A 23877-nucleotide genomic window follows, 5' to 3' on the forward strand; every position below is an offset into this window, starting at 1 on the left:
CCAAAGACAATGACAGACTTCTGGAAACGGTGTGATGTGGTGCCAGGGGGCTGGTGGCATGACGGTCACCCATCGGACCTGAATAGGAGCTACCTCGGGATCCCACGAGAGCTTTGCAAACAACGTCAGTGGGTGGTGGGAAAGCATGCAACAACCGCACCATGGTGTTGGAGTTGAAGGTGCGGGCCACCGAGGGCAGTGCCCGTTGGCCGGGGCCCCTGGGAGCGGCCCCCTGCACACGCACGGCTGGGGGCGGCTCGTCCAGAGCCCTCTCCCGGAAGGGGATGTGGGGCTCCACCACTATCCTCACGGGAGCGGAAGAGCCTGAGCCGGAGCCTCACACTCTGTGCCACCAGCGACTTCCCGCCCTCTGCCCCCGATGAGGGTGAGAGTACCTGCCACCCCAGGTCTCGCCAGGCACGTGTTCTCGATGAAGACACGTGCTTCCCCGACGGCAGGCAGACCTGGGCTGCCTTCCCCACTGCCCTGCTCTGACTGCGGGTCCCCGGCCCCCGTCCGGCCAGGTGTCCCCGGGGCTGAGGGTGTTTCCGGGGCTCTGAGAGCAGAGTCTGGAGCAGGGCCCTGTGGGGACGCGAGCCGGTCCAGTCTCACGCCCCCTGCTGGCCACGCTGCCTCCAGGCAGTCCCACGCTCAGGCCCGGCGCGGGGCTGGAGGCCAGGCCAGGTGACCGCACGTCCGAGAGTCTTCACGCTCAGCCCTTTGAGAGAGTGTCCTCTGACCCGGGCTCAGCGGTGAAGTGACATGCGTGGGCCCAGCCCCCGGCCCAGCTGTCCCTGCAGGTCCACGCCACCAAGGCTCGCGGCCCCCATTCCCCGTAAAGTCCTCGGTGGCCTCTAGTGCTCCCAGGCAGAGTCCACACCCAGCAGGGACCGCCCTCCTGCCCAGACGCTAAGGAGCCAGGTCTTCAAGGAAAGAAAGGGGCGGTGGGGATACTGCTGTGGGGGCAGAGCCCCTGACGCCGAGTTGAATCACCGCGTTTCAGTCTGTCGGTTTCTGTCTTGGGGACCAGTCGGGCCTGTGGATGTGGGCCTGTCCTCAGGCCCGGGGGAAGGAGGGCCACCCCCGCCCCGTCCTGGCCTGCCCTGGTGCTGGCCTGTTCGTAACTCTTGCCTGGCTGTCTGTGTCCCCGTCAGCCCTCTTGTGTCCGTTCTGGCTGCGTCCTCTACTCAGAGAGAATCCAGAAAGGTCCCAGGTGGTTACTACCCCCTTGCTCCCCGAGGTCCCTTAGACGGCTCCTAGCCAGTCTAAGAACCGCACAGAACCTCGGAGAGGGCAGCACATCTGGGGGAGCCGTATCCTGACCTCCGAGCCGCTGCTCCCGGAACCCACGCCCGCTCGTGCGTCTCCTGCTGCCCGAGGGCCTGAGGTGAGCCAGAGAAGGACGGAGCGGGGCCGGCCTGCGGGCGGCCCGGGGCTGGTGGCCCTCCTTCCCCCAGGTCTGAGCACAGGCCCACACCCACAGGCCCGACTGGTCCCCAAGACAGAAACGGAGAAACTGAAACGCGGTGATTCAACACGGCATCAGGAGCTCTGCCCCCACGGCAGTATCCCCACCGCCTCTTTCTTTCCTTGAAGACCTGGCTCCTTAGCGTCTGGGCAGGGGGCGGTCCCTGCTGGGTGTGGACTCTGCCTGGGAACACAGAAGGCAGCTCTTCACTCGCCAGCCCCGGGCTCTGATGCACCATCTTCCAGGGCAGCTGAGGCCTCGCCTGCACCCCCGGGAGCCACAGTCAGGACCAAGATCCAGGGTTGGGGACCCCCCACCCTGACATGCCCGTAGCATCTGTGGAAGGGACTGAGCCCACTGGCTCAGCTGGAAAAGGCGGGACTGGGAGTCTGAGCCATGTCCCGGCCTCTCAGGCTTCCCAGGAGGCTCAGTGGTAAAGGATCCACCTGCCAGTGCAGAAGATGCACTGGGTTCAGCTCCTGGGTCGGGAAGGTCCCCTGGAGAAGGGAACGGCTACTCACTCCAGTGTTCTTGCCTGGACAACTCCATGGACAGAGGAGCCTGGCAGGCTACAGTCGTCCACGGGATCGTAAGAGTTAGACACAACTTAACGACCAAGCATGCACTTGGCTTCTCAGTCCTAGAACTAAGATTCTCCTGGAAAGGACCCTCCTTTATAGATGTTATAATTAATTCGTGGAACTGAATCTTGAGCAATCCCTCTTGAGAAAAAAATAATTTAAGTGTCATATCATTATCGTGGAAGGCAAAAATAAAACTATTAAACAAGAAACATTCTTTACTTGACAAGCCAGAAAATTTTAAAGTGTTAGGTTTAAAATCTGCTTAATTGAAAGGTGGGCTGAGAGTTTAAAAAAATGATCTTCATAAATAATATGAGCCTTGCTATAATTTATTTATAAATAGTCTCTTGCTTTGGGGACTTGAGAAGACTTCATTTTTTAAAGTATTTGTGAAAATGAGGTCAAAGGTACAAGGCGAGCAAGGGGGCTCGGAACTAACCTCACGTAGTAACGAACTCACTTGCATTATATGTGCATCTGCCTTGCATACAGGTGTGTGTCCGTCCATAAGGGAGCCGTGGAAAGGTGTAAGAGCTGGAGGGCGTCTGAAGAGCCAGGGGTCCCCAAGGAGGGAAGACGCCAGTCCTGTTTCCTCCAGGCCACCAGGGCTGCCTTCCAGGAGCAGGGCTTTGGGGCCCGCTGGGAGCCCAAGCTCAGGCCGGGCGGGTCCCTCAATGGGCCCTGCCCTCCCCTCCTGCTCCTCCAAGGGCCCAGGTCTGCACTGGGGGAGACGGAGGCAGAGGTCTAGGTGGGGAGGTGGGGGGCGGGGTGTACTGTGGACAGGCCCAGGTTCTTCACTGCGGCCGTGACCTCTGGAGTGGGGCGGGCACAGGTCCAGCCTGGCGGGGACTGGCTCTGATGGCCATGACCCCCGACGGACCCTAGAGAGATGAACTCCACTGAGACACCGCTTGTCTGGACGGCCCTGGCAGCCTGCCCGGAAGTCCGGCCGCAGGAGGAGGGCGGGCCTCCCGATCCAGGTGAGCGAGGCTGGCCCCCAACCCCAAGAGAACCCCCACCCTGAGATGAAGTGAGAGCACCTCCGGGGGACGGGGCACACCCCTCCCCTGGGTCTCATTCAGGGCCCAGAGAGCGGCTGATCTCAAACACAGCTAAGTTTCTGCTTCAGCCGGTCACAGGCAAGGGCTGGGCTCCCTGGGCGCTGCCAGGCTCAGGTGGTATAGCCTGGGGCAAGTTGCTTGACCGCTCTGAGTCTCCTTTGTCCTGTGACTCACGGACCCATGGAGTGAGGATAATAAGGGGGAAACACGGGGTCAGTGGGGCTCCCAGCTGGCCCAGTGGTTCGCCTGCCAGTGCAGGAGACGCAGCAGATGCCAGTTAGATTCAAGGGTTGGGAAGATCTCTTAGAAGAAACAATGGCAACCACTCCTGTATTCTTGCCCAGAAAATGGGCAGAGCAGCCTGGCGGGCTGCAGTCCACAGGGTCGCCCAGAGCCAGACACGACTGAGCGACGGAGCACACGCTGGGGGCAGCGACCGTGAGGAAGCCATCACCCAGCCTCCCCGCTGGCCTGACCTCCCAGCAGCCTCTTCCTGCTTCCAGGGCCGCCCTCCATGGCCTGACCGCCTGCCGCCTCCTCCTGTACCAGCCTCTGTTCCCGGTGGGAGCGTCTCAACCTGGGAGAAGCAGCCTGCTGGCTGGGGTCTGTCGTAACCGCCTCCCCACCCCGGCCGCCCTCCCTGCCCCTGCCCCTTGGGTGCCCCGTCGGGGGTGTGTCCTGGGGACCCGGCTCTGCTGGGCACGCCGGCCAGAGCGGGGACTGGCGGGCGGCCCTCTGTCCTTCCATCACCTGCCGCTCACAGGCGCCCGGGGCGCGAGGTCAGTGCTGCAGCCAGCCTATCCGCCTTTTCTGCCGTCAGAACCCACTGGGGGAACTGGCTTCCCCCGTCTCCCTCCCAGCCTGAGGAGCATCACCCCTCCCCCCAGTAACGCTGAACTTTGGAGCTGGGACTCGCCCCAAAGCCTGAAACCAGCCTGGCAGGCTCGGCCGGGCCCCACTTCCCGTTTCCTTCACCATGAGGTTCAAGCTTTTCCAATGATTCCACACCTTAAGAACAGTTTATAAGAAAGAGACTTGGCCATCTGGTCAGTTTCAGGCTTGGCTGGGCCCAGGTGGAGCCCAGCACTGCCCACCAGAAACGGGGTGCTGCTCAGGCTGCATTGGTGATGGCGTGGGGTGCAGGACCAGGGCCGGGCGCCCTGCTCGGCTCTGCACAGCTGCGCCCTGGGGTCGGAGTTCTGCACTTGAAAGAGGCCCAGGATGGGGCATCACTAGGATGGGAGTGACGGGCTGGGAGACAGACTCTTAGGGGCGAGGAGGAGGGCCTGCCCAGAGCAGGAGACGGCCTGGGGCACCATGCCACCCCCAAGAGGAGGAGCACCGCCCTGGGCGCACAGGCCCCTCTCCCCACTTTCCCTGCACCCAGAGTTATGCCCTAGCTTCCCTCCTCTCCCCGGAGACGCTGGTCAGGAAGAGCAGGGTGACCACCTTGTCCGGGTCACCCTGGGTCCTCCCGGTTTTAGCAGTGAACATCCCACACCCTGGAAAAGCCCTCAGAGCTGGACAAACCAGGAGGGTTGGTCACCACGAGGGGAGGCTCCGTGGATGTTCAAACTGTAGCACAGGGCACTCCCCTGGCGGTGCAGTGGTTAAGACTTCGCCTCCAGCGCAGGGAGTCCGGGAGCCAGGATCTCACATGCCTCGGGGCCAAAAAGCCAAAACATAAAACAGGTACAGTGTTGTGACAAATTCAAGAGGGATTTTAAAAATGGTCCATGTCAAAAAATTGTAAAACAAGCAAACAACCGTATCCCAATGTTCAGCAACAGAGGAAAACCCTCGAGCCTGGACCCCCTTTCCTCAAGGCCATGGCAGCCTTCTCTTTCCGTCACTAAGTTCGGTCAGTCGCTGAGTCAGGTCTGACTCTTTGTGACCCCGTGGACTGTAGCCCGCCAGGCTCCTCTGCCCATGGGATGTCCCAGGCAAGAATCCTGGAGTGGGTTTCCATTCCCTTCTCCAGGGGATCTTCCCATCCCAGGAATCAAACCCATGTCTTCTCCATTGCAGGCAGATTCTCTACCATCTGAGCCACCTGGGAAGCCCATTTTCTTCACTGGAACGGCTCTACTAGCTTAGTGAACAAAGACAAAACAAGCCCTCCCCTCCCGCCATCCCTCAGCAGGCATCTGCAAAGCCCTCCTTGGTGGGTGAACGAGTCTATGCCCCCTCAGAAGGAGCGCCCGGTCTAGTGGGGGGCACCCCACAAGTGTGGTGAAGACTCACTTGGGGGTGACATGCAGAAGGGGTCCTATGTTTCTTTCACCCGGGCCCAGCCTGACCGTCTGAGTCCCTCCCGCCTTACTGCCTGCCCGGCCTGGCTGGACTCCCACGTTCATCAGACTACCTACCTGCATGTGGACTGCCGAGGGAAGCCGTGCAGCCTCCAGCCCGACAGGCCCCTGGAGCCCCCGGTCTCCCGGCGGGGAAGCCCACGCCCCTCAGCGCACCTGTGTGCCTGCCCTGATTGCCAGAGTGGCTGTCAGCACAGTCGTCTTGGACAGCAGTCACATCGGAAGAGCGGAGGCCGGAGCGAGGGGCAGGGAGGAAGGCAGAAACGTGCTCGGCGCGAGCGCTGCTTCTCATACGACTCGGAAGGCGGTTCCACTGAGGGGCTTCTGGGGCTCCAAGCAAAGACCGTGCAAATCCAGAATGTGCGTGCTTCTCGGCCTCGGCGGTCTGAGGGGGCATTACAGAGAAGAAAGAGAAGGGCTTAGGGAAGAATCGAGCCATTTGCCAGCAGGAAAAATAAAATGAAGAGTCCAGCACGCTGAGGTCTTACCAAGTCGGAAAACACCTAAGCGTCGCTAGACCCCCAAAGGAAGGGATGGAACTTTCTCAAAGCTCTTGAGTTCCAAAGAGCAGGGAAGTGTTTTTTATTTTTGGAATAGGGTGACTCAGCCTTGGGAGTAAGATCTTTCCTGCCCAAGCCTGGGCGCTCAGAGCAAACTCACGTTAAGATGGCAGATCCAGGGAGGCATGGAGGCAAAGGAGTGAGGAAGGGACCGGACGTGTCTCAGGACGGAGGAGCCGGGCTCCGGAGGGCGAGGACGGCCTGGATCACTGCAGGGTCACCAGCCCCCCAGGCCCTGTGGGACCATGACACGTTTGTATGGCATCACGAGCCTGAGATCTGAAGTTGTGTATTAAGCAGACAGCTGTCACTTACCTTTACAAAGAGGTGGCCCGGGGGAGGGACAGAGAGCAGGGAGGCGAGTGGGGCGACCCGCAACCTCGCCCTTGTCCTAAATCCAGCTCCGGGCTCTGAGCCCACCTTCCTCAGGCAATTTCCTATCCATTTCTTCTGCCACCCTGGAGCTTCTCAGCTTGGTCGTCATTGTCACAATGACTAATCAACCATATGGGTGGGGGGGGGCGGCCAATTATCTGATTCCTGGAGCCTCTCAGGAGGCTGCAAGCGCCCCCCCCTCCCCCGCCGCCCCCTCCCCACTCGAATATGTGGCACACGTTCCAGCCAGGAAGGCGGGAGAGCCCGGAACCATCTGGAAATGTCCATCTGTCCCAAGGGAGTGAGCACAGCCCTCCCGGAGTCCTGTGCCTGCAAGAGAGGTGTCCTACATTTTAATTGGGGTTGAAATAGAAATCATTAGATTTCGGGGACAAAAGCGAGGCGCAGCTGCTCCAGTCCATGCTTTTGGCTTTTGGACAGAGCAAGGACCAGAGCCCCTGCAGCCCCGGATGGACACCCACTCCCTCCTGCCCCAGCGCCCTGTGGGCGGGGAACCCTGCTGCCCCCTTGGGCCACTCTGAAGCGAGGCCGGAGTGGCCGTCTGACCTCGGGGGCACCCTTGGCCGTGCATTTGGCCCTGCTTCTTGGGAGAGCGCTTCCACCAGGCGGCCGGGTGCCCGGGGCCGCAGATGTCCACGCCCTGTGCCCGCCACCCTCGGACAGGCCCCATAGACCGGTGGCCTCGACAGAGGAGCTGAGGACAGAGACAGCTTCTGAAAATGGAACAGAAGGCTGTGCTCACCCGGCAGGCTGTGAGGCTCTCAGGGTGGCAGCCACGTAACTGAGCAGGGCTTTCTGGGGCTGACAGGCGCGGGTGTCGTGAGCGGCCGGGGTGACTCCTGGTTGCTCGGCTGATAACTCGTGTGACTTAGACAGAAATGTCCTCCCTGAATTAGCTCAGCTCTGCCCTCCTGCAGCACCACTGTCTCCTTCCACACGAGCTCTGCTCTGATGGGCCAGAAGCCCGGGGCTTTCGTTTGCTTGCCCTGAAATCATCCACGAGTACATTTAGCCCTGAAGACAGCGTATTAGTGGGTTCCAAGCCCAGCTGTTCCTCAGAGGCATCTGGGGAGGCGCTTAAAATGAAGATTCAGATGCCAAAACAAGCTACATGCCAGTCACCAGATGGATGGGCCAGAGGCGGTGGGCTCAGCCGCTCAGTCAGGTCCGACTCCGCGACCCCATGAACCGCAGCACACCAGGCCTCCCTGTCCATCACCAACTCCCGGAGCTTGCTCGAACTCACGTCCATCGAGTCGGTGAGGCCATCCAGCCATCTCATCCTCTGTTGATCCCTTCTCCTCCCACCTTCCATCTCTCCCAGCGTCCGGGTCTTTTCAAATGAGCCAGCTCTTCGCATCAGACGGCCAAAGTAGGGGAGTTTCAGCTTCAGCATCAGTCCTTCCAATGAATATTCAGGACTAATTTCCTTTAGGATGGACCGGTTGGATCTCCTTACAGTCCAAGGGACTCTCAAGAGTCTTCTCCAACACCACAGGTCAAAAGAATCAATTCTTTGGCGCTCAGCTTTCTTTATGATCCAACTCTCACATCCAAACACATCCATTAGACAGCTAATTGCGAGAAGGGGACGACAGAGGATAAGATGATTGGATGGCATCACCGACTCAAGGGACATGAGTTTGAGTAAGCTGCGGGAGTTGGTGATGGACAGGGAGGCCTGGTGTGCTGCAGTCCATGGGGTCGCAGTAAGTCAGACACGACTGAGCGACTGAGCTGATGCCCTGCAGGGTGGGTCACGTGGTTTTCAGGGCACTAGCCCGCCGTGGCCACCTTTGCCCGTCAAAGCACTTAAAGCTACTCTCCTCCACCTCACCCCAGACTCTGTGCCCACGTTTCTGTTTGGCACCAGTGAAGAGAGGCTGAGTTTCAGCAATAACATGCCAAGAGGGATAAAGACTACACAATTGCACAAGAGCAGCATCTGGCCGCGTGTTGATAAAGACAAAAAGTGTGTGCAGGACAAGGGGGCGCTGAAGCCACAGGGCAGTGAGCTTACAGGGGCCGGAGGACCCTCCTGGTCAGCGGGAGAGGGCAGGGGTGCTTACAGGGGCCCGAGGACCCTCCTGGTCAGCGGGAGAGGGCAGGGGTGCTTACAGGGGCCAGAGGACCCTCCTGGTCAGTGGTAGAGGGCAGTGAGCTTACAGGGGCTGGAGGACCCTCCTGGTCAGCGGGAGAGGGCAGGGATGGAGGGGGGTCCTCAGACACGAACACCCCAGGAGTAGGGAAAGTGTCCCCAGCACAAGCTGGAAGAGGGAAAATCGGGCAATAAAAATATTCACTAATAAGAGAGAGGTGGTGAGAACAAGCCTGGGAGAGCGACCCGCCCGTGGAAACCTTGCGGTGGGGCCTTGCTCCCTCTCCTGCTCAGGAGCGGATGCTGAGAACAGACCTGGGGGGTTGCTTAAATACAACCCCTCGGCTGCCCCCGCCAGGTGCCAGGGCAGCTGTTCTAACCATCACTGAGTTTCGAGGATTTGAGTCTGATAGGCACTTGTGTTTAGGAAAGACTCTGCTTTTCTAAAATACATTTGATATCTGAAAGCTACATATTCAAAAACTTTGCCTAATCTTTCACATTCGACATACGCATCTCATTTTTTAAGACTTGCAAATCTTAATAGTCACTTTTAAGGGTCTTTGAATACTACAAATCTAGTTCATTAAGCCTTCAAAACTTTGAATTGTGATAATAAGGGTAATGTATTCAATTTCTTCTTAGGCATTTCAATTGCCTAGCGGACAAAACCTTCCTAGTACTATTAATTTTTAGAAATCTAATGATTTCACTTACAAATGCTATGAACCCAGAGTTTCTTACATATTCCAGTACTGTGAATAAATGTCCTAAGATTTCTAGATAGCATTACAAGGCTAAGTCAAATGGATAATTACATATTTAACTCTGGATTTATGAGGCTTTCTTTACAATAGACCAGGTTCTTTAAACCTTAAGGGACCGTGAGATTCCAAAGCTATCCAGATTTCTTAATATGAAAGTGAGAATTTTAAGGCTTTTGGTATATTAATCACTTCTAGACTTCCAAGTCTTCCTGGGTTTATAAGATGTTTACCTATTAAGAAAGAAAAGTGCAGTTTTAATTAGCGGGCTTTACTTCTGATGAGAGGTGGCGATCAGCACCTCATGGGGTCTGGTCAGCCCTCGGTGGGCTGCAGGGACACCTCCTCAGTTACTGAGTCAGTGGCCGTGGACGTCAGGAAAAGACGCGTGGGTTGCCAGCCTTCCTAGATCTAAGGCGTGCACTTTCTTTACAAATAGTTATAAAAGTGTGAAGTAAGTGTGTACACGAAAGTCCCTAAGAGGAAAAGTGAGGTCTGGCTGCTTTTGTTACTGTGCGGCCCACGGGCTTGTCATCACCGCTCAGAATCCCAAAGGCCCACGGGGTCCCTGTCGCCGCCCCCTCCCACCCAAGTACACACAGCCTCTTGTCTTCCCGGTTTACATTTACCACCCAAGCTGTTGCTGTCGTTCAGTCGCTCAGTTGTGTTTGACTCTTTGCGACCCCACGGACTGCAGCACGCCAGGCCTCCCTGTCCATCAGCAACTCCGGGAGTTTTCTCAAACCCATGTCCATTGAGTCAGTGATGCCATCCAACCATCTCATCCTCTGTCGCCCCCTTCTCCTCCCGCCTGCAATCTTTCCCATATCAGGGTCTTTTCAGATGAGTCAGTTCTTCACATCAGGTGGCCAAAGTATTGGAGTTTCAGCTTCAGCATCAGTCCTTTCAATGAATCTTTAGGACTGATTTCCTTTAGGATGGACTGGTTGGCTCTCATTACAGTCCAATGGACTCTCAAGAGTCTTCTCCAGCACCACAGATCAAAAGCATCAATTCTTCGGCGCTCAGCCCTTTATGGTCCAGCCCTCATGTTGGGGCAGGTGGTCGTCCCAAAGACTGCAGGTCTCTTTAACTTGGAAACCAGCCTCGTGCGAGCCAGCAGCGTGCCCGCCCCTCAGCCCGGCATCCCCCCAGCCGCCGTCCTGCGTCTCCATCCTGGGTGAGGTCACAGCTGTCCAGCCCCACCGCTGTGCGGCACCACACACAGCTGTCTTTTCGTCACTATCTGCCCTCTTCCGGGGGCCTCGGGTGGTTGCCAGCCTGGGGCTGTTGTGAAGAGTTTGGCCATAGGTTCTCCCGGCCGTGGTCCCTGAGGCACACGACAGTCATTTCCATGTCAGGCAGTGGAATTGCCAGGTATGGGCCTGTGTGTCTTCCGCTCTAATAATTAACACCAAACTCGTTCCCAAGTTGGTGGCGTCAGCTCACACTGCTACCCACAATATACGTAATCCCCCCAACCCTGCCCCATCACTGACACTTGGTGTGGTCAGGTTTCCAAATTTTATCTGTCCTGATGAGTATGGAATAGCGTCTCATTTTGGTTATAATTTGCAACAAAACAGAGAAGCTTTTTATAAGTGTATTGGTCCTGTGGGTATCATTTTTATGAAGTGTCTGTTCAAATCTCTTAACCCTTCTTATTAAGCGATTAAAATTCTGTTGATTGGTAGAAGTTCTTTGGGCTTTGCTGGTGACTCAGCAGTAAAGAATCTGCCTGCAATGCAGGAGGCGTGGGTTCATCACTGCTCATCACCTGGATGGAGAAGATCCCCTGGAGAAGAGAATGGTTACCCACTCTGGTATTCTTGCCTGGAGAATTCCATGGATAGAGGAGTCTGGCGGGCTGCAGTCCATGGGGTCCCAAAGAATCGGACATGACTTAGCGACTAAGCAACAAGAAGAGTTCTTTAAATACTCTGGGTGTGAGATCATCCTGGTTTTTTTTAATGAGTCATGGTAGACAGAATATGCTCCCCCTGCTAAAGAGCTCCTGCCTGATCCCCTGGACTGGAAGTGCGTCGCCTTACACGGCGACAGTGGCTTGGCAGAGGTGCTTAAACGAAGGATCTGGAGGCGGAGAGAGGGCCTGTGACGCCCGGGTGGGCCCAGCCAGATGCCAGAGTCCTTCAGAGCCGAGGGGCCCTCCAGAGGGCTGCGCTCCTGCTGCCCTGAAGATGGGGAGGGCCCTGAGCCAAGCAGGGCCAGGAGCTCCAGAAGCTAGAACCGCGAGAGAGCACGCTCCCTGGAGCTTAGAGAAGGAACCAGCGCTCGAGCCAACTTGCTTCTAGTCCCGTCACACCCACGCCAGACTTCTAGCCCACAGCCCTGTGATAACACATTTTCCTCGTGCGTTGGTAATGAGTTGAGGCAGCAGTAGAAAGCTAGCAACCTATGTGTGACAAAGGGCGTCCCTGGGAGCCCAGTGGTAAAGGGCCTGCCTGCCAATGCCGGAGCTGCAGGAGGCCTGGGTTCAGTCCCTGGGTCGGGAAGATCCCCGGGAGGAGAGCACGGCAACCCACTCCATTACCCTTGCCTGGGATATCCCTTGTCCATGGGAATCCCATGGACAGAGGAGCCTGGTGGGCTACAGTCCATGGGGTCGCAAAGAGCTGGACGCAGCAGCACACGCACACACGTGTCACAAGGGATTTCTGTCCCTGGGTGAGTTTCCTTCCGTTTCCTACTCAGTCCTTTGAGAAACAGAGGCTCTTGAGTGAATGCAGCTGAACCCATCGACCTTTCCCTTTCCACCCGGCTCCTCTGCAGTCTCAGTTAAGAGGCGTCTCCCTGGCCTGAGAGACAGACAACTGTCCTCCGTCTCCCATCAGGCTGTTGAGCTTCGTACCCTGAGGTCTGCGATGGTCCAGGGACCAAGGCTTGTGCGGAGGGAGGCTTCTGCCCCTGGGGTTTAGCACGTGGCTGCCCAGCTGCCCTCGCTCTGCTGGGCAGATGCAGCCCCTGTCCTGTGCGGACCTGTGTTTGGCGTTTCAGCGGGTCTCGGGGAAGGCTGGCCCAGAGCACGCACTGCACCGTGGAAGCAGAAAGCCCCTATTTATAGCAAACGCCCCTCCTTTTAATGAGAGTCTTCTAGTCCCACAGTGACCTGTTTAAAAGCGTGTGATGTTGGGAGTGAGGTGGGAGGAGGCAGGAGCCTTTAGGGGACGGAGGGGACTGCCCCGTCTATTAACAGCAGGAGCTTAAGGCTGCGGCTGATGCTTGGGGGACACTGGGGACTGCATGTGCTACAGGGGGGCCTGAACTGCCCCTGGCTCGGCCGGGTCAGAAGCCCCTGCAGCAGATCGGCCGTGGGGGAAATGCTCAGAAAAGCTCAAGTTCAAGGACGCAAATGAAAACTGCCAGGAAGAAGTATGTCAGAAAGCAAACTCTTTAAAACCGTGGTTCTTCTGGTGAGGCTGCGGGACTCGGAATTCAGACGCCGACAGGAGGGACTAGACCCTTTACAAGCGGAGGCAGAGGGGCGGCGGGGGCCACATGGGGGCCTGGCCCTCACCGGGGATGGAGCGAAGCCCGTGGAGGCTGCGGGCGCCTAGGTGAGCCGCAGCTTCATCTCCGACACTTTGTAGCTGTAGTTGTACCGGCCCCACGACTTCCAGTTGATGCCGTTGGCGTAGCTCGTGTGCGGGCCCCTGAGGTAGCGGCCGTTCAGGTTGGAGGAGTGGCAGCTGTGATACCACCAGGCCCCCTGGAACTGCGCGGCACAGTTAGAGGGGCTCTCGTCGTTGTCACGGTCTTTGGTGGAGAAGAAGTGATTTCCGTGGTCCGTCAGGGAGTCACCTGCTCGGGGAGGGGAGCGGGCAGAGTGGGGTGTCGCTGGTCCTAGAGGGAGCCGCCGTCGGGGGGCCCTGCCGCCCACCCAGCGCACCTCCCTCTGGAGACCCCCATGGGGCAGAGGGCGCCTCCTGGTCCCGGAACTCTGCACCAGGGCGCGAGCCTCCCTCCAGCCTCACCTGTTTCCTCCTGGCTCCCCGGAGACCCCCAGGACCTTGGGGCCCCTCTCTTCCCCAAGCCTGCGCCTCTCTCCTGGGCCCTGCCCCCTCCCACTGGCTTGCCCTGGTCATCCCAGGGGCCCAGCACTGCCTCACCGGGGGCCCTGGCTGCAGCTTCGGTCCCGGGCGTGCAGCTCCCCTCTGGCCCCCGCAGTATCCACGCCCCCCACGCCTGCCTGGGCCTCACCTACACCATGGTCAAGGGTCCCTGCCCTGCTCCTTCCTTGGCGGCTCAGAGGAGACCATGTGTGTCAAACAGGCACCTGAAGGCTCCCGTTTGCCATCCCCTCCAGCATCCCGGAGGGCCTTGCTCTCCGGAGCTCTGCTTCAACACAGTCCAGCAGGCACCTGGCCCCATTTCTGAACACAAGTGTACCCTGGAAGCTCCAGGATGAGCCACAAGGATTGCCTTCCCACAGTCTGTGACCAGGGGGTCTTTCTGGCAAAGAACATCCCACAGGGTTGGTGTTCTGTGGAGCCACTTGGGAATGGGGCTCTAAGGCCTCCTGTGAGATGACCGTTCTCTCCCAGGTGTTAGCAGGACGGGGTCAGTGACCTCAGAGCATCACGGGCCCCCACGTTATATAGAAACGCAGGCACCTTCTTATCTGCAATCACACATGGGGAAGCCGGGCCCCGAGAGGGGAGCCCCCAGTCCAGGGTCTCTCGGGGAGGCAGAGCCAGGACGCCCAGCAGCTTCTCTGCTTCCCCAACCCCGAGCTGAAGCCCTGGCCACTGCAGTGAGCCGTGCAGACTCTGACCTGCATTGCCCTCCACAAAGGCTCCCAGGACCAGCTTGTACTTCTCAGCTTCATCTGCCATCCTGAATGACTGGTACTTGGCAAATCGGTGGTTGCCTTCAAAGTCCATGAGGTCTACCCGGAGCTCACTGGTTCCTGTCGAAGGAAGGTGTTCAGGTCTAAGCAGAAGGGACCCTCCACCTCCAGGCAAAGGAGGTGAGAATTTGGGTAAGTTCTAGAGGCGTGTCTGAACTTGGCATTCGGGGATAATTCAGCGGGGAAGGTGTGAGAGGCTTGTGGATGTGAGGCTCCAGGGAGGGCTCCCTGACTTCCGATGGCTCCCCTTCTGTTCCACCAGCCTCGCCCCAAATCCCACAGTTGGTATTCCTTGAATGGAATGAAGCCTCACTCTACTGGAAACCCTAAATTCTCCTGCAAACCGCTGTGAATGCCAGGGCAGGAAAGTGTATCTGTATTTGTTTCTTTTGCAAGAATTTCAGGCACATGAGTGGACACCTTCACGGTTGCCCTGAGGTAGTGGAAGAATTTAAAATAGGATTCACAGGTTTACAGTTGAACTTAGGACCACCCGTGAGGCTGATTCTATGAAACAGAGCAGTGGGCTGAGGGGGCCCGTGTCGGGACCCCCACATGCAGTGACCGGGAGAAGGAGGGAAGGGGTTCTGTGGGCCTCAGAGCCCAGTTTCAAGGCAGGACTGACGACTGGAAGAGAGAGGAGGGCCACCCCAGTCCAGATGGCCTCCTGCCCACTTCCTCGTCTCCCGTTCTAAGGTCTGATTGGTCCTGAGACCAGAAGACATCTTCCCTCCAATAACCCCCCTTCTCCCGATTTTGACCCTCAGAGAGTCTGAGAAGCATGCCTCCCTGCTGGCAAAGGCATAGCCTTCCTGCTGTCAGAGGGGAGCACGTGAGGGGCAAGGCCTTCTGCTCCACACAGCCCAGGACTAGGGTCAGGAGCTGTGGGCTGCAGGCCCCCCAACCACAGAGCCCCCGCCGTGGCCCTACCCTGGGCGGTCAGGGCGTGGATGTTGTCATTCCCCAGCCAGAACTCGCCCAGCTGACTGCCGAAGCCCTGCTTGTACGCGGTCCAGGTCCGGAAGAAGTCCACAGAGCCGTCCTTCCTTCGCTGGAAAACCTGTGCGTGGAGGGGGGCGCTGGGAGACAGGCCCCTGCTGCCGTCCCCCTGTGGGGCACCCCGCCTCCCGTGAACACAGCACCAGTAGCTCACAGCGCTCCACAGTCTGGGGCCCCGGATGTGGGTCTCATTAGAGACCCCGGGGACCGTCAGGGGAGTACCTACATGTGGCCAGGGAGATCATGGAGACTCAGAGAGTGCAGGCGATAAGCCCAAAGCCACGTGTCTGGAGAGGAGTGGGCACTTCTGGGCCTCAGCCCATGGCCTGGGGTTACAGGCCTCCTTGCCCCTGCCCCGACATTTCTGCTTCTCCCGACCTCAGTGACAGGACGGGGTCAGCTGAGCCTGGGGTTAGACAGTCTCACAGAGGCCTCTAAAGACTGGTCTCCCACCAAAGGAGCCTCCTGGACACGCCCACCACTGCCCACGGGCCGCGCCGCCGTCTCTGGGACCCCGGCAGCTCACGGTCCACCCCCCGCCGTCGGTGTCCATGTCACACAGCACAGTCAGGGGCCGGCAGTCGGGCAGGTAGATGGTGTGCCAGCCGCTCAGAAAGTGTCCCCTGGTGAGCAGCTCCGTGCAGGTCCGAGGTCCTGGGAGGGGAAATGGGGGGATGGATGCCAGGTCAGGAGCCTGGGCAGGGCAGGGGCAGGGGAGGGGGCAGAGGAGGGGACACCTGCCTGGGGGACGGTGGCACCGAGGCCTGGGACAGACAGAGACCACCCCCACCTCCCAGAGCTGTCCCCACCATGGTCTGGGCACCCCGCCTTCCAGGGAAAGTTATAAGCTCCCCAGGAAGACCGCTGTGGAAGACACACGTCATTCAGGCAATAGCTGCCTGTAACTGGGGAGTGAGATGTGCAGAGAATGTTTCATCTCTGGATGCTAGAACCAGAGTCTGTGCAGCTGGCCTTCTGGTCAACCGCCCCCACGGGAGCAGGTCCTGGCTGAGGTCTGGGGTTGGGGTTGGCGTGTGTGCAGTCACCTGTGGCACATGAATGAAGCTGCCCCGACTCTCCTGTTGTGGGAGAGAGGACATGCGTGTCACACATCTGGAAACAGCCCTGGGCCCATCAGCCCCTCTGCTCCATGAACACGGCACTGACAGTGGAAACCGTCGCCCAGCTCTTCAGGACGGACAGCCCCCAGCCCTGGGCAGCGGTTCCGAGACTCAGCCACGGGGCTCGCTGGGGGAACTGGCTGGACCACCGTACCGGCCGCCTCTCCTGGGCTTTGAGGCTCCCGGCACTGAGGGTCAGCTCCTCCGGGCCCGTCACTTTCCACCATCAGAGCCTCTGGTCGTGGAAAGTCCTGGGGGCGTTTGGGGTATGCTTGGCCCCAACCAGCGCACTCTGTACTTGTCCTCAAAGCATGTGACGGTGTCTTGTGAGTGCTCACTCGTGTCCGACTCTTTGTGACCCCGCGGACTGTAGCCCGCCAGGGTCCTCTGTCCACGGGGATTCTCCAGGCAAGAATACAGAGGGGGTTGCCATGCCCTCCTCTGGGGGAATCTTCCCAGCCCCGGGATGGAACCCATGTCTCTTGCATCCCCTGCACTGGCAGGCGGGCTCTTTGCCGCCAGTGCCGCCTGGAAGCCTGACTGTGTCTTGGTATTTTACCTTTTCTTACTTTAAGAAATGTTTAAATAAATGGGCATAAATCAGAAAAAAGAAAAGGCGAAACGTCCACAGTCATGCACTGAATCAGTGTTGCCAGTCTCCCCGGGGCAAAACTGGCAGCTGCGGGCTCCTCGAGCCTCCAACCACGAGGACCGCCCTTCTGCCCCAATCATGGGCTGGACAGGCGGGGCCAGGGCATGGTCTGAGCTCCTCACCCAGACGTTCTCCTGGGCCCCGGGGCACCTCATGTGACCCAGGCCTCGTGGACCACCCCCCCCAGCCCCCTGCAAAGCCTGCCAGGTGCCCCCGGGGAGGGGAGGGGCTCACCTTTCTCTCCACGTGCACCCTTCTCCCCTTGGGCTCCTGGGGAGAGACAGGGGATGCAGAGGACGCCTGTCAGTGGACAGCGACCCTCCGCTCTGGAAGCCACCCCAGGCTCAGTTCTTCGGGGGGTGGCTCAGCCTCACGCATGCTCCACGCTCACACGGCTTTCAGATGCCTGGGTCTTGGTGGAGCGGGTGGGCGGCTGGGAACGTGAGGCCTGGGATCCTTCCCTGGGTCACAGCAGGCTGCTGGGGACCCAGGACCCTGGGCCTGTTCACGCGCCGCCTCGAGGCTCTCAGGACGCGGGCGGTAAGACAGGCCGTGTCTCTCACGCCGCCCTCCCGCTCTGTCTCTCCCCCCTCTCTCCACCTCCCCGCCCCTCTTGGTCTGACTCTCCGGCTCTGTAGACAGGCCCCAGGGTCCTGCTGGGGGGTTGCAGCTCTTCATCACCTGTGCTTCCTTTGGGTCCAGCCGGCCCTGCCTTCCCAGGGACTCCGGGCAAACCTCGTTCTCCTGTAAATCCCAAAGACACACCATTGGGAAAGGCCATCTGAGGCACCTTACTTGAGCTCTGTCTGCCCTGAGAAATAAAGTCCTGACCCTCCCATCCCAGCTCCAGTATCCTCAGGGTTGCTGCCACCGGGCCCCAGCCTGAGGGTGATACCGGAGACAGTGGGGACCAAGTGCCCGTGGCCCCCGCTGCAGACAGCCGGCACCCCAGGGCGCCACCGGCGTCCAGCTCCTGCAGGCCTCTGTGGAGCAGGCCCAGGTCCACGCCACCGCACAGAGCTCTGCCGTCCAATCGGGGGCTGGGGCCAGGAACACGTCCTCACAGACCCTATCACACGGGGGCACCTGGAGTCTCGAGCCTCGGGCCCAGCTCTCTGTGCTCCACCCTGGATGCAGGGGACAGCGTTAGCTGCTCAGTCATGTCCGACTCTTTGGAACCCCACGGACTGCAGCCCACCAGGCTCTTTGTCCATGGAATTCTCCAAGCAAGAACACTGGAGTGGGTTGTCATTCCAGGAGTCAGACCCAGGGATCTCATGGATGGCAGGCAGATTCTTTACTGTCTGAATCACCAGCTGAACTCAGATGCAGGGAGGTCAGACACAATTACGTATCCCACTGGGAAGGTTCCAACTCCACCTCCAGAGGGGAAGGGTCAGCAGCCTGAAGCCCCAGTTCAGTTCAGTTCAGTTGCTCGGTCGTGTCCGACTCTTTGTGACCCCATGGACTGCAGCACACCAGGCCTCCCTGTCCAATACCAACTCCCGGAGACTGCTCAAACCCATGTCCATTGAGTAGGTGATACCATCCAACCATCTCATCCTCTGTTGTCCCCTTCTCCTCCTGCCCTCAATCTTTCCCAGCATCAGGGTCTTTTCCAATGAGTCAGCTCTTCACATGAGGTGGCCAAAGTATTGGAGCTTCAACTTCAGCATCAGTCCTTCCAATGAACATTCAGGACTGATTTCCTTTAGGATGGACTGGTTGGACTCCTTGCAGTCCGAGGGGCTCTCAAGAGTCTTCTCCAACACCACAGTTCAAAAGCATCAGTTCTTCAGGGCTCAACTTTCCGTATGGTCCAAGTCTCACATTTGTACATGACCACTGGAAAAACCACAGCTTTGACTAGACAGGTCTTTGTCGCCAAAGTGATGTCTCTGCTTTTTAATATGCTGTCTAGGTTGGTCATAGTTTTTCTTCCAAGGAGCAAGTGTCTTTTAGTTTCATGGCCACAGTCACCATCTGCAGTGATTTTGGAGCCCAAGAAATAATGAGGCCCAGGTCTGCATTATTAACCTTGGCAGGAGGCTAGGACCACCCAGGGCCCCTTCCCCTCCTCCCAGGCACTGATGGGAGGTCGGGAGAGGCTGCCCCAGGCTCAGCAAACGGAAGGGCAGGGGTCTACTCACAGGCTCACCGCCCTGGGGTGTGGGGTGTGGGGGTGGGACAGAGGGGCAGGGCCGCTTCCGCTTGTGGCCAAGTAAACACAGCCCCTGGCAGGCTGCGGACCAGAAGTGCCCTCATCCTGGGGTCCCCCAGCAGAACCCCGTCTCAGAGCCCGTTTCAGGGCCGCAAACCTTGTAAGGGGAGGGGGTTGCCATGTGGGCAGATGTGTGGAGTGCTGGGGGCCCTCACACTGGGTGGAGACCCAGCTCCTCCCTCCCTGGCCGTGCATGGCTGCTCGGAGCCCCAGGTTTCTCCTCTGAGGCGCAGGGAGGAAAACCTGGGGCCCCGGTTTCCGGGTGAGTTCACCGGGTGCTTGAGGTGCAGAGCTCCTGCCAACGGTCACGGAAAAGCCAGTCCTGATCAAGGGCCTGGAAGCGTATGCTCCATGAGAAGACACCCAGACGTGAGCTGAGAAGAGCTGAGACCAGCACCCTGCTCCGGGGACGGCAGTGCCGGGGGGGGTGCCGGGGTCACCTCTGGGCAGAACCCGTGACCCAAACTTCCCAACTGAGGTGCCTCAGCGGGCACAGCCCTGCTCGGGCTCTGGTCTGAGAAGAGCCGGAGCTCTGTGGCCCCATCCCCACCCAGGGCACGCACCCTTCAGTCCACCAGCCCCGTCCCCACCCGGGGCACGCACCCTTCAGTCCACCAGCCCCGTCCCCACCCGGGGCACGCACCCTTCAGTCCACCAGCCCCGTCCCCACCCGGGGCACGCACCCTTCAGTCCACCAGCCCCGTCCCCACCCGGGGCACGCACCCTTCAGTCCACCAGCCCCGTCCCCACCCGGGGCACGCACCCTTCAGTCCACCAGCCCCGTCCCCACCCGGGGCACGCACCCTTCAGTCCACCAGCCCCGTCCCCACCCGGGGCACGCACCCTTCAGTCCAGCGGCACCCGTCTCTCCCTTGAGCCCTGGGGCTCCGGGCAGCCCTGGGCAGCCTCGGAGGATGGACAGCTTGTCGGAGCCCTCCAGACCCACCAGCTTCACCTCTGCAGAGAAACGCGGAGTTGGGGTCAGGGCGCTCATCACAGGGCCAGCGACATGCCGCCCAAGCCAAGAGTGTCTGCCACAAGGCGACCTGGTCCCTCGGCTCCGGCTGGTGTCACTGGTCTCAGATGAGGGGTCAGCCTGGCAGTGAGCTTCCTGCCTCTGGTGGGCACTGGTCAAGTGGGGAGGCCATGCCTGGGCATGGAATCCACCCTGCCTGATTCCCAGCCCCCCACCTCCATGCTGTGTGTCTTTGGGCAAGTCACTCAACCCCTCTGAGTTCTGGGAATCCAAATGGGGACAAAAATAAGGCTGTGGGGAGAATTAGATCAGATAATGCAGATTTTTAGATTCTTGGTATACTTCATGGCATGTAGTTCCACTACATGACAACAATAAATATTTATAAGACTTGGGGGTTGGGGAGAGCATAACATTTTCAACCCCAGGCCTCGGACTTGTGACCATAGAGCTCCTGAATTGGAAGGGGTCCCTGTAGGTCCCCCCGGAGAGAAGATGCATTTGATCTAAGAACACAGAGCAAATTCCAGTAGAACAGGAACCAGGGGGTCATTTCCTTCTCGGGAAAAAAAGAAAAATTAGTTTTGTTGATTTCAAAACTAAAACATCCTCACGAGAGACAACTTAGAGTGTGTGGGAGTCAGCCAGGCACAGAGACGCTGCAGACACGGGAGCTGCTACTGTGGAATCTGTCTCCACCAGAGATGCTCTCAGGGGAACAAGTTTATGCTTCCCCCACAAATACATCCTCAACTCACAGTGAGACTGGTCTGTCCTCAGGGATATCTCTTTCCAGGCGTGGGCGCAGCCCCCTGCACAGATCGGAAGGGAGGCCACCCACTCTTATACCTCAAACCTGCCAATTCACACTCTGGCATGAAAGCCAAAAATCTGCAGTAACAAACCCCAAGGGAGCGTGGGAGCCCTGGGATTAGAGAACCTTTCTAAAAAGTCCAGGAGAACACAGGAAGCAGGGGGCATTGTCCTTCTTGGCTGCAGAGCCAAGACCTGACGGGATGCTCCGTGGAGCAAATCCGAGGCTTGAGAGGGAGACAGACACGGATTAAATTCCCGCTCCTCCCACATGGCCTTGGGCCGTTCGTTGTCTCCTAGTCTGAGGATGAAGCTGAGCTGCAGCTGAGCTGCTGAGTCTTCAGAAGGTGCGGATAGAGGGTTTCACCCTGGATGCTACCTATGGTCAGTGAGTGGGGAGCTCCAGCATTCAGGGGCCGGAAACAGGTCCATCTCACCTGGACATGTGTCTGCAGCCTGGGCAGCGAGGGTCCCGAAGCACAGGCACACGAGGAGCGGGCCACTGGGCCCCAGGGCCCCGGCCGCGCCTCCCAGCTCCATGTCCTGTGGTCTGTGCCCGAGCTCTTGCGGGCAGTGGAAGCCAGCCCCTGCCTGGGCCTGCGGTTTCTCCACTCCAGGGGGACGCCCACTTCCTCCTGCCTCTTTGCTTACACCCACAGGAGGTGCCAGAGGATGGCAAAGGGCATTTCCTTCCCTCTGGGCCCCACCAGGCTGCCCAGTGAATTGGGCTCAGTTCTGCTGGCAGGATACCCTGTTGCCGGTTGAGAGAGCTCCCAGGAACCCTGCGTTGGAAGGGGTCTGCCTTCTTTGTGGCTTAAGGAAAGTTCCATCCCCAGACCCCCTCCTTATCACCCAGCTCTGCCCAGGCAACACGCCAAGGCTTTGACTGGGGTATGAGGAGCAGCAAGACCCCTCCCTCCCTCACCTGATTTCCAGAATGTTCTAATGACTAAGCACCTAACACAGGGGAAGAGAAAAAAAAAAAATCCTGAGTGCTTCTTAGGTGCCAAATGCTACTCACAGCAGCCCCATCAGGAAGACACTATGATCTGAATTTCACAGTGGGGGAACTGAAGCCACTCTGCTGGTGGGAGCCAGACATCTCCTCGAGTCTGTCCGAGGCTCCGAGGACCACCGGGTCTGGTCTTGACACCTGAAGGTGAGGCTGTGCCTTGCCCCCCTAGATCCCAGAGGCTGTCCTCCACACCAGTACAGTGATCACCCTGAACCAGGACAGGCGGTGGCGCTCCGGGAAGGGCTTCTGCAGACGTGTAGAGGGTCACTAAGGAGAGCAGGGTGGTGCCGGAGGGGAGGAGCTGGGGGCGAAACTCCTTCATGGACTCACATTTCTCTAGGCAGCGTGCGTGAGCTGGCATCCTAACCGCACTTACTGTCTAACTAGGAAAGCAGCATGGATGGCCAAACCTGAGGTTTTGAAAGGCGCACAGGGCCCAGCGTCCATCTCCGTGGGCTCTGGGATGACACCGACTCGGCACAGTGCTGTGCGGCGGCTCCAGCCCCCTGAGACAGAGGAGGAAAGAGGTCGCCTTGCCTCAGTCATCACTCAGCCCCCAGCCAGCTACGGATCTGAGCTTTGTCTGCTGGAGAGGAGCTCGTGCAGGGTCGTTCACCTGGTCTTGGAAGGGGAGAGAGGTGGCTGGTGTTAGCCCCGCTACCCCATCTGCGCAAGCCCCTCCCTGTACCAGGGTGCTTCCTCTTCTTCTCACTGTTGATAGGATGACTGCAGGTGGGACATTGATCGCACAGTCAGGTATCACTTTAATGTCCCTAAAGTATGTGGGCCTACGAAGATGCCAGAACGCGAGACTCTGTCAAGCTCAGATGTCCTAAAGTGGGATCAACCAAGGGCATCTGATTTCTGGCAACGGCAGCTGAGGTATTTGGGGCCATCTGTCCTCAGAAGACAAACAGAAGCGAAAGTGTTAGTCCCTCAGTTGTGTCCGATGCTTTCTGAGCCCATGGACTGTAGCCTCCCAGGCTCCTCTGTCCATGGAATTCTCCAGGCAGGAATGGGTAGCCTGGAGTGGAGTACGTAGCCATTCCCTTCTCCAGAGGATCTTCCCAACCCAAGGATTGAGCCCCTGTCTCCTGTGGCTCCTGCGCTGCTGGGCGGATTCTTTACCACGGAGCCACCTGGGCTTTGAAACTCTGGTGAGGGCTGCCTATGTCACGGTTGCCTGCTTGCTCCAAGCTGAAACCAACACAGGTCTTCTCAGAAGAATACTACTACCCCAAGACTTAAATGATTTCTGCAAATATACCTATCTTTCAAATTAAATCTTAGAACGCAGGACAAGATAACCAGGCTCGTGAGGACAAAAGACAACACATACAGGGACAAACAGAGACAGCGGAGCGTGGAGACAGACCTCCAGACGCCACGGCTGCCCAGACGACACCACGGTCAGTGGCGGAAATCGAAAGGCGCCCTCAGAGTGAACACAAGCCAGGTTGCTCGTACATCACCGCTTCTGCTCAGATGCACAGCGTCACTGTCAGAGCAGTAAGGCAGAAAAGAATAAATCGGATGTATACGAGTTGGAAAGGCAAGTACAAGGCTGCTATTACTTTTGTAGAAAATTCAGGGGAATCTAAAATTTTTAGAATGAATGAGCTGCAGTTCAGTTCAGTCGCTCAGTCGTGTCCGACTCTTTGCGACCCCATGAATCGCAGCACGCCAGGCCTCCCTGGCCATCAGCAACCCCTGGAGTTCACTCAAATTCATGTCCATCGAGTCGGTGATGCCATCCAGCCATCTCATCCTCTGTCGTCCCCTTCTCCTCCTGCCCCCAGTCCCTCCCAGCATCAGAGTCTTTTCCAATGAGTCAACTCTTCCCATGAGGTGGCCAAAGGACTGGAGTTTCAGCTTCAGCATCAGTCTTTCCAATGAACACCCAGGACTGATCTCCTTTAGGATGGACTGGTGGGATCTCCTTGCAATCCAAGGGACTCTCAAGAGTCTTC

At 58.4% G+C, this 23877-nt stretch overlaps 1 protein-coding gene across 2 annotated transcripts; it reads right to left on the minus strand.

Moving 5' to 3' along the window:
• Window positions 1-12638: 12638 nt before the first annotated feature.
• LOC139185896 (ficolin-2) lies at window positions 12639-21488 on the minus strand. 2 transcript variants are annotated; one of them, XM_070799668.1, is made up of 9 exons: window positions 21330-21488; window positions 19947-20060; window positions 17564-17626; window positions 17117-17152; window positions 16156-16188; window positions 15636-15763; window positions 15041-15170; window positions 14036-14170; window positions 12639-13062 (listed from the first exon to the last, which is right to left on the minus strand). In XM_070799668.1, exons 1-9 carry the CDS (start codon window positions 21430-21432, stop codon window positions 12815-12817), a joined length of 990 nt encoding a protein of 329 aa, XP_070655769.1. In that variant the 5' UTR covers window positions 21433-21488; the 3' UTR covers window positions 12639-12814. The 2 variants fall into 2 exon arrangements, with proteins under 2 accessions (XP_070655769.1, XP_070655770.1); XM_070799669.1 differs by lacking the exon at window positions 19947-20060 and having other exon boundaries at window positions 21330-21478.
• Between the last annotated feature and the right edge of the window lie 2389 nt (window positions 21489-23877).

Source organism: Bos indicus, chromosome 11 (genome assembly GCF_029378745.1).
Source record: "Bos indicus isolate NIAB-ARS_2022 breed Sahiwal x Tharparkar chromosome 11, NIAB-ARS_B.indTharparkar_mat_pri_1.0, whole genome shotgun sequence".
Classification (NCBI taxonomy): Eukaryota; Metazoa; Chordata; class Mammalia; order Artiodactyla; family Bovidae; genus Bos; species Bos indicus.

What these genes read in the sequence shown, in the direction of transcription:
- LOC139185896 (XM_070799668.1), bottom strand. Translation starts at nt 21,432, where the DNA reads ATGGAGCTGGGAGGCGCGGCCGGGGCCCTGGGGCCCAGTGGCCCGCTC. An exon ending in GGGTGCACGTGGAGAGAAAG is followed by an intron (nt 16,189 to 17,116) that starts GTGAGCCCCTCC and finishes CTCCCACAACAG; the next exon opens with GAGAGTCGGGGCAGCTTCAT. An exon ending in GCTTCATTCATGTGCCACAG is followed by an intron (nt 15,764 to 16,155) that starts GTGACTGCACAC and finishes TTCCCCTCCCAG; the next exon opens with GACCTCGGACCTGCACGGAG.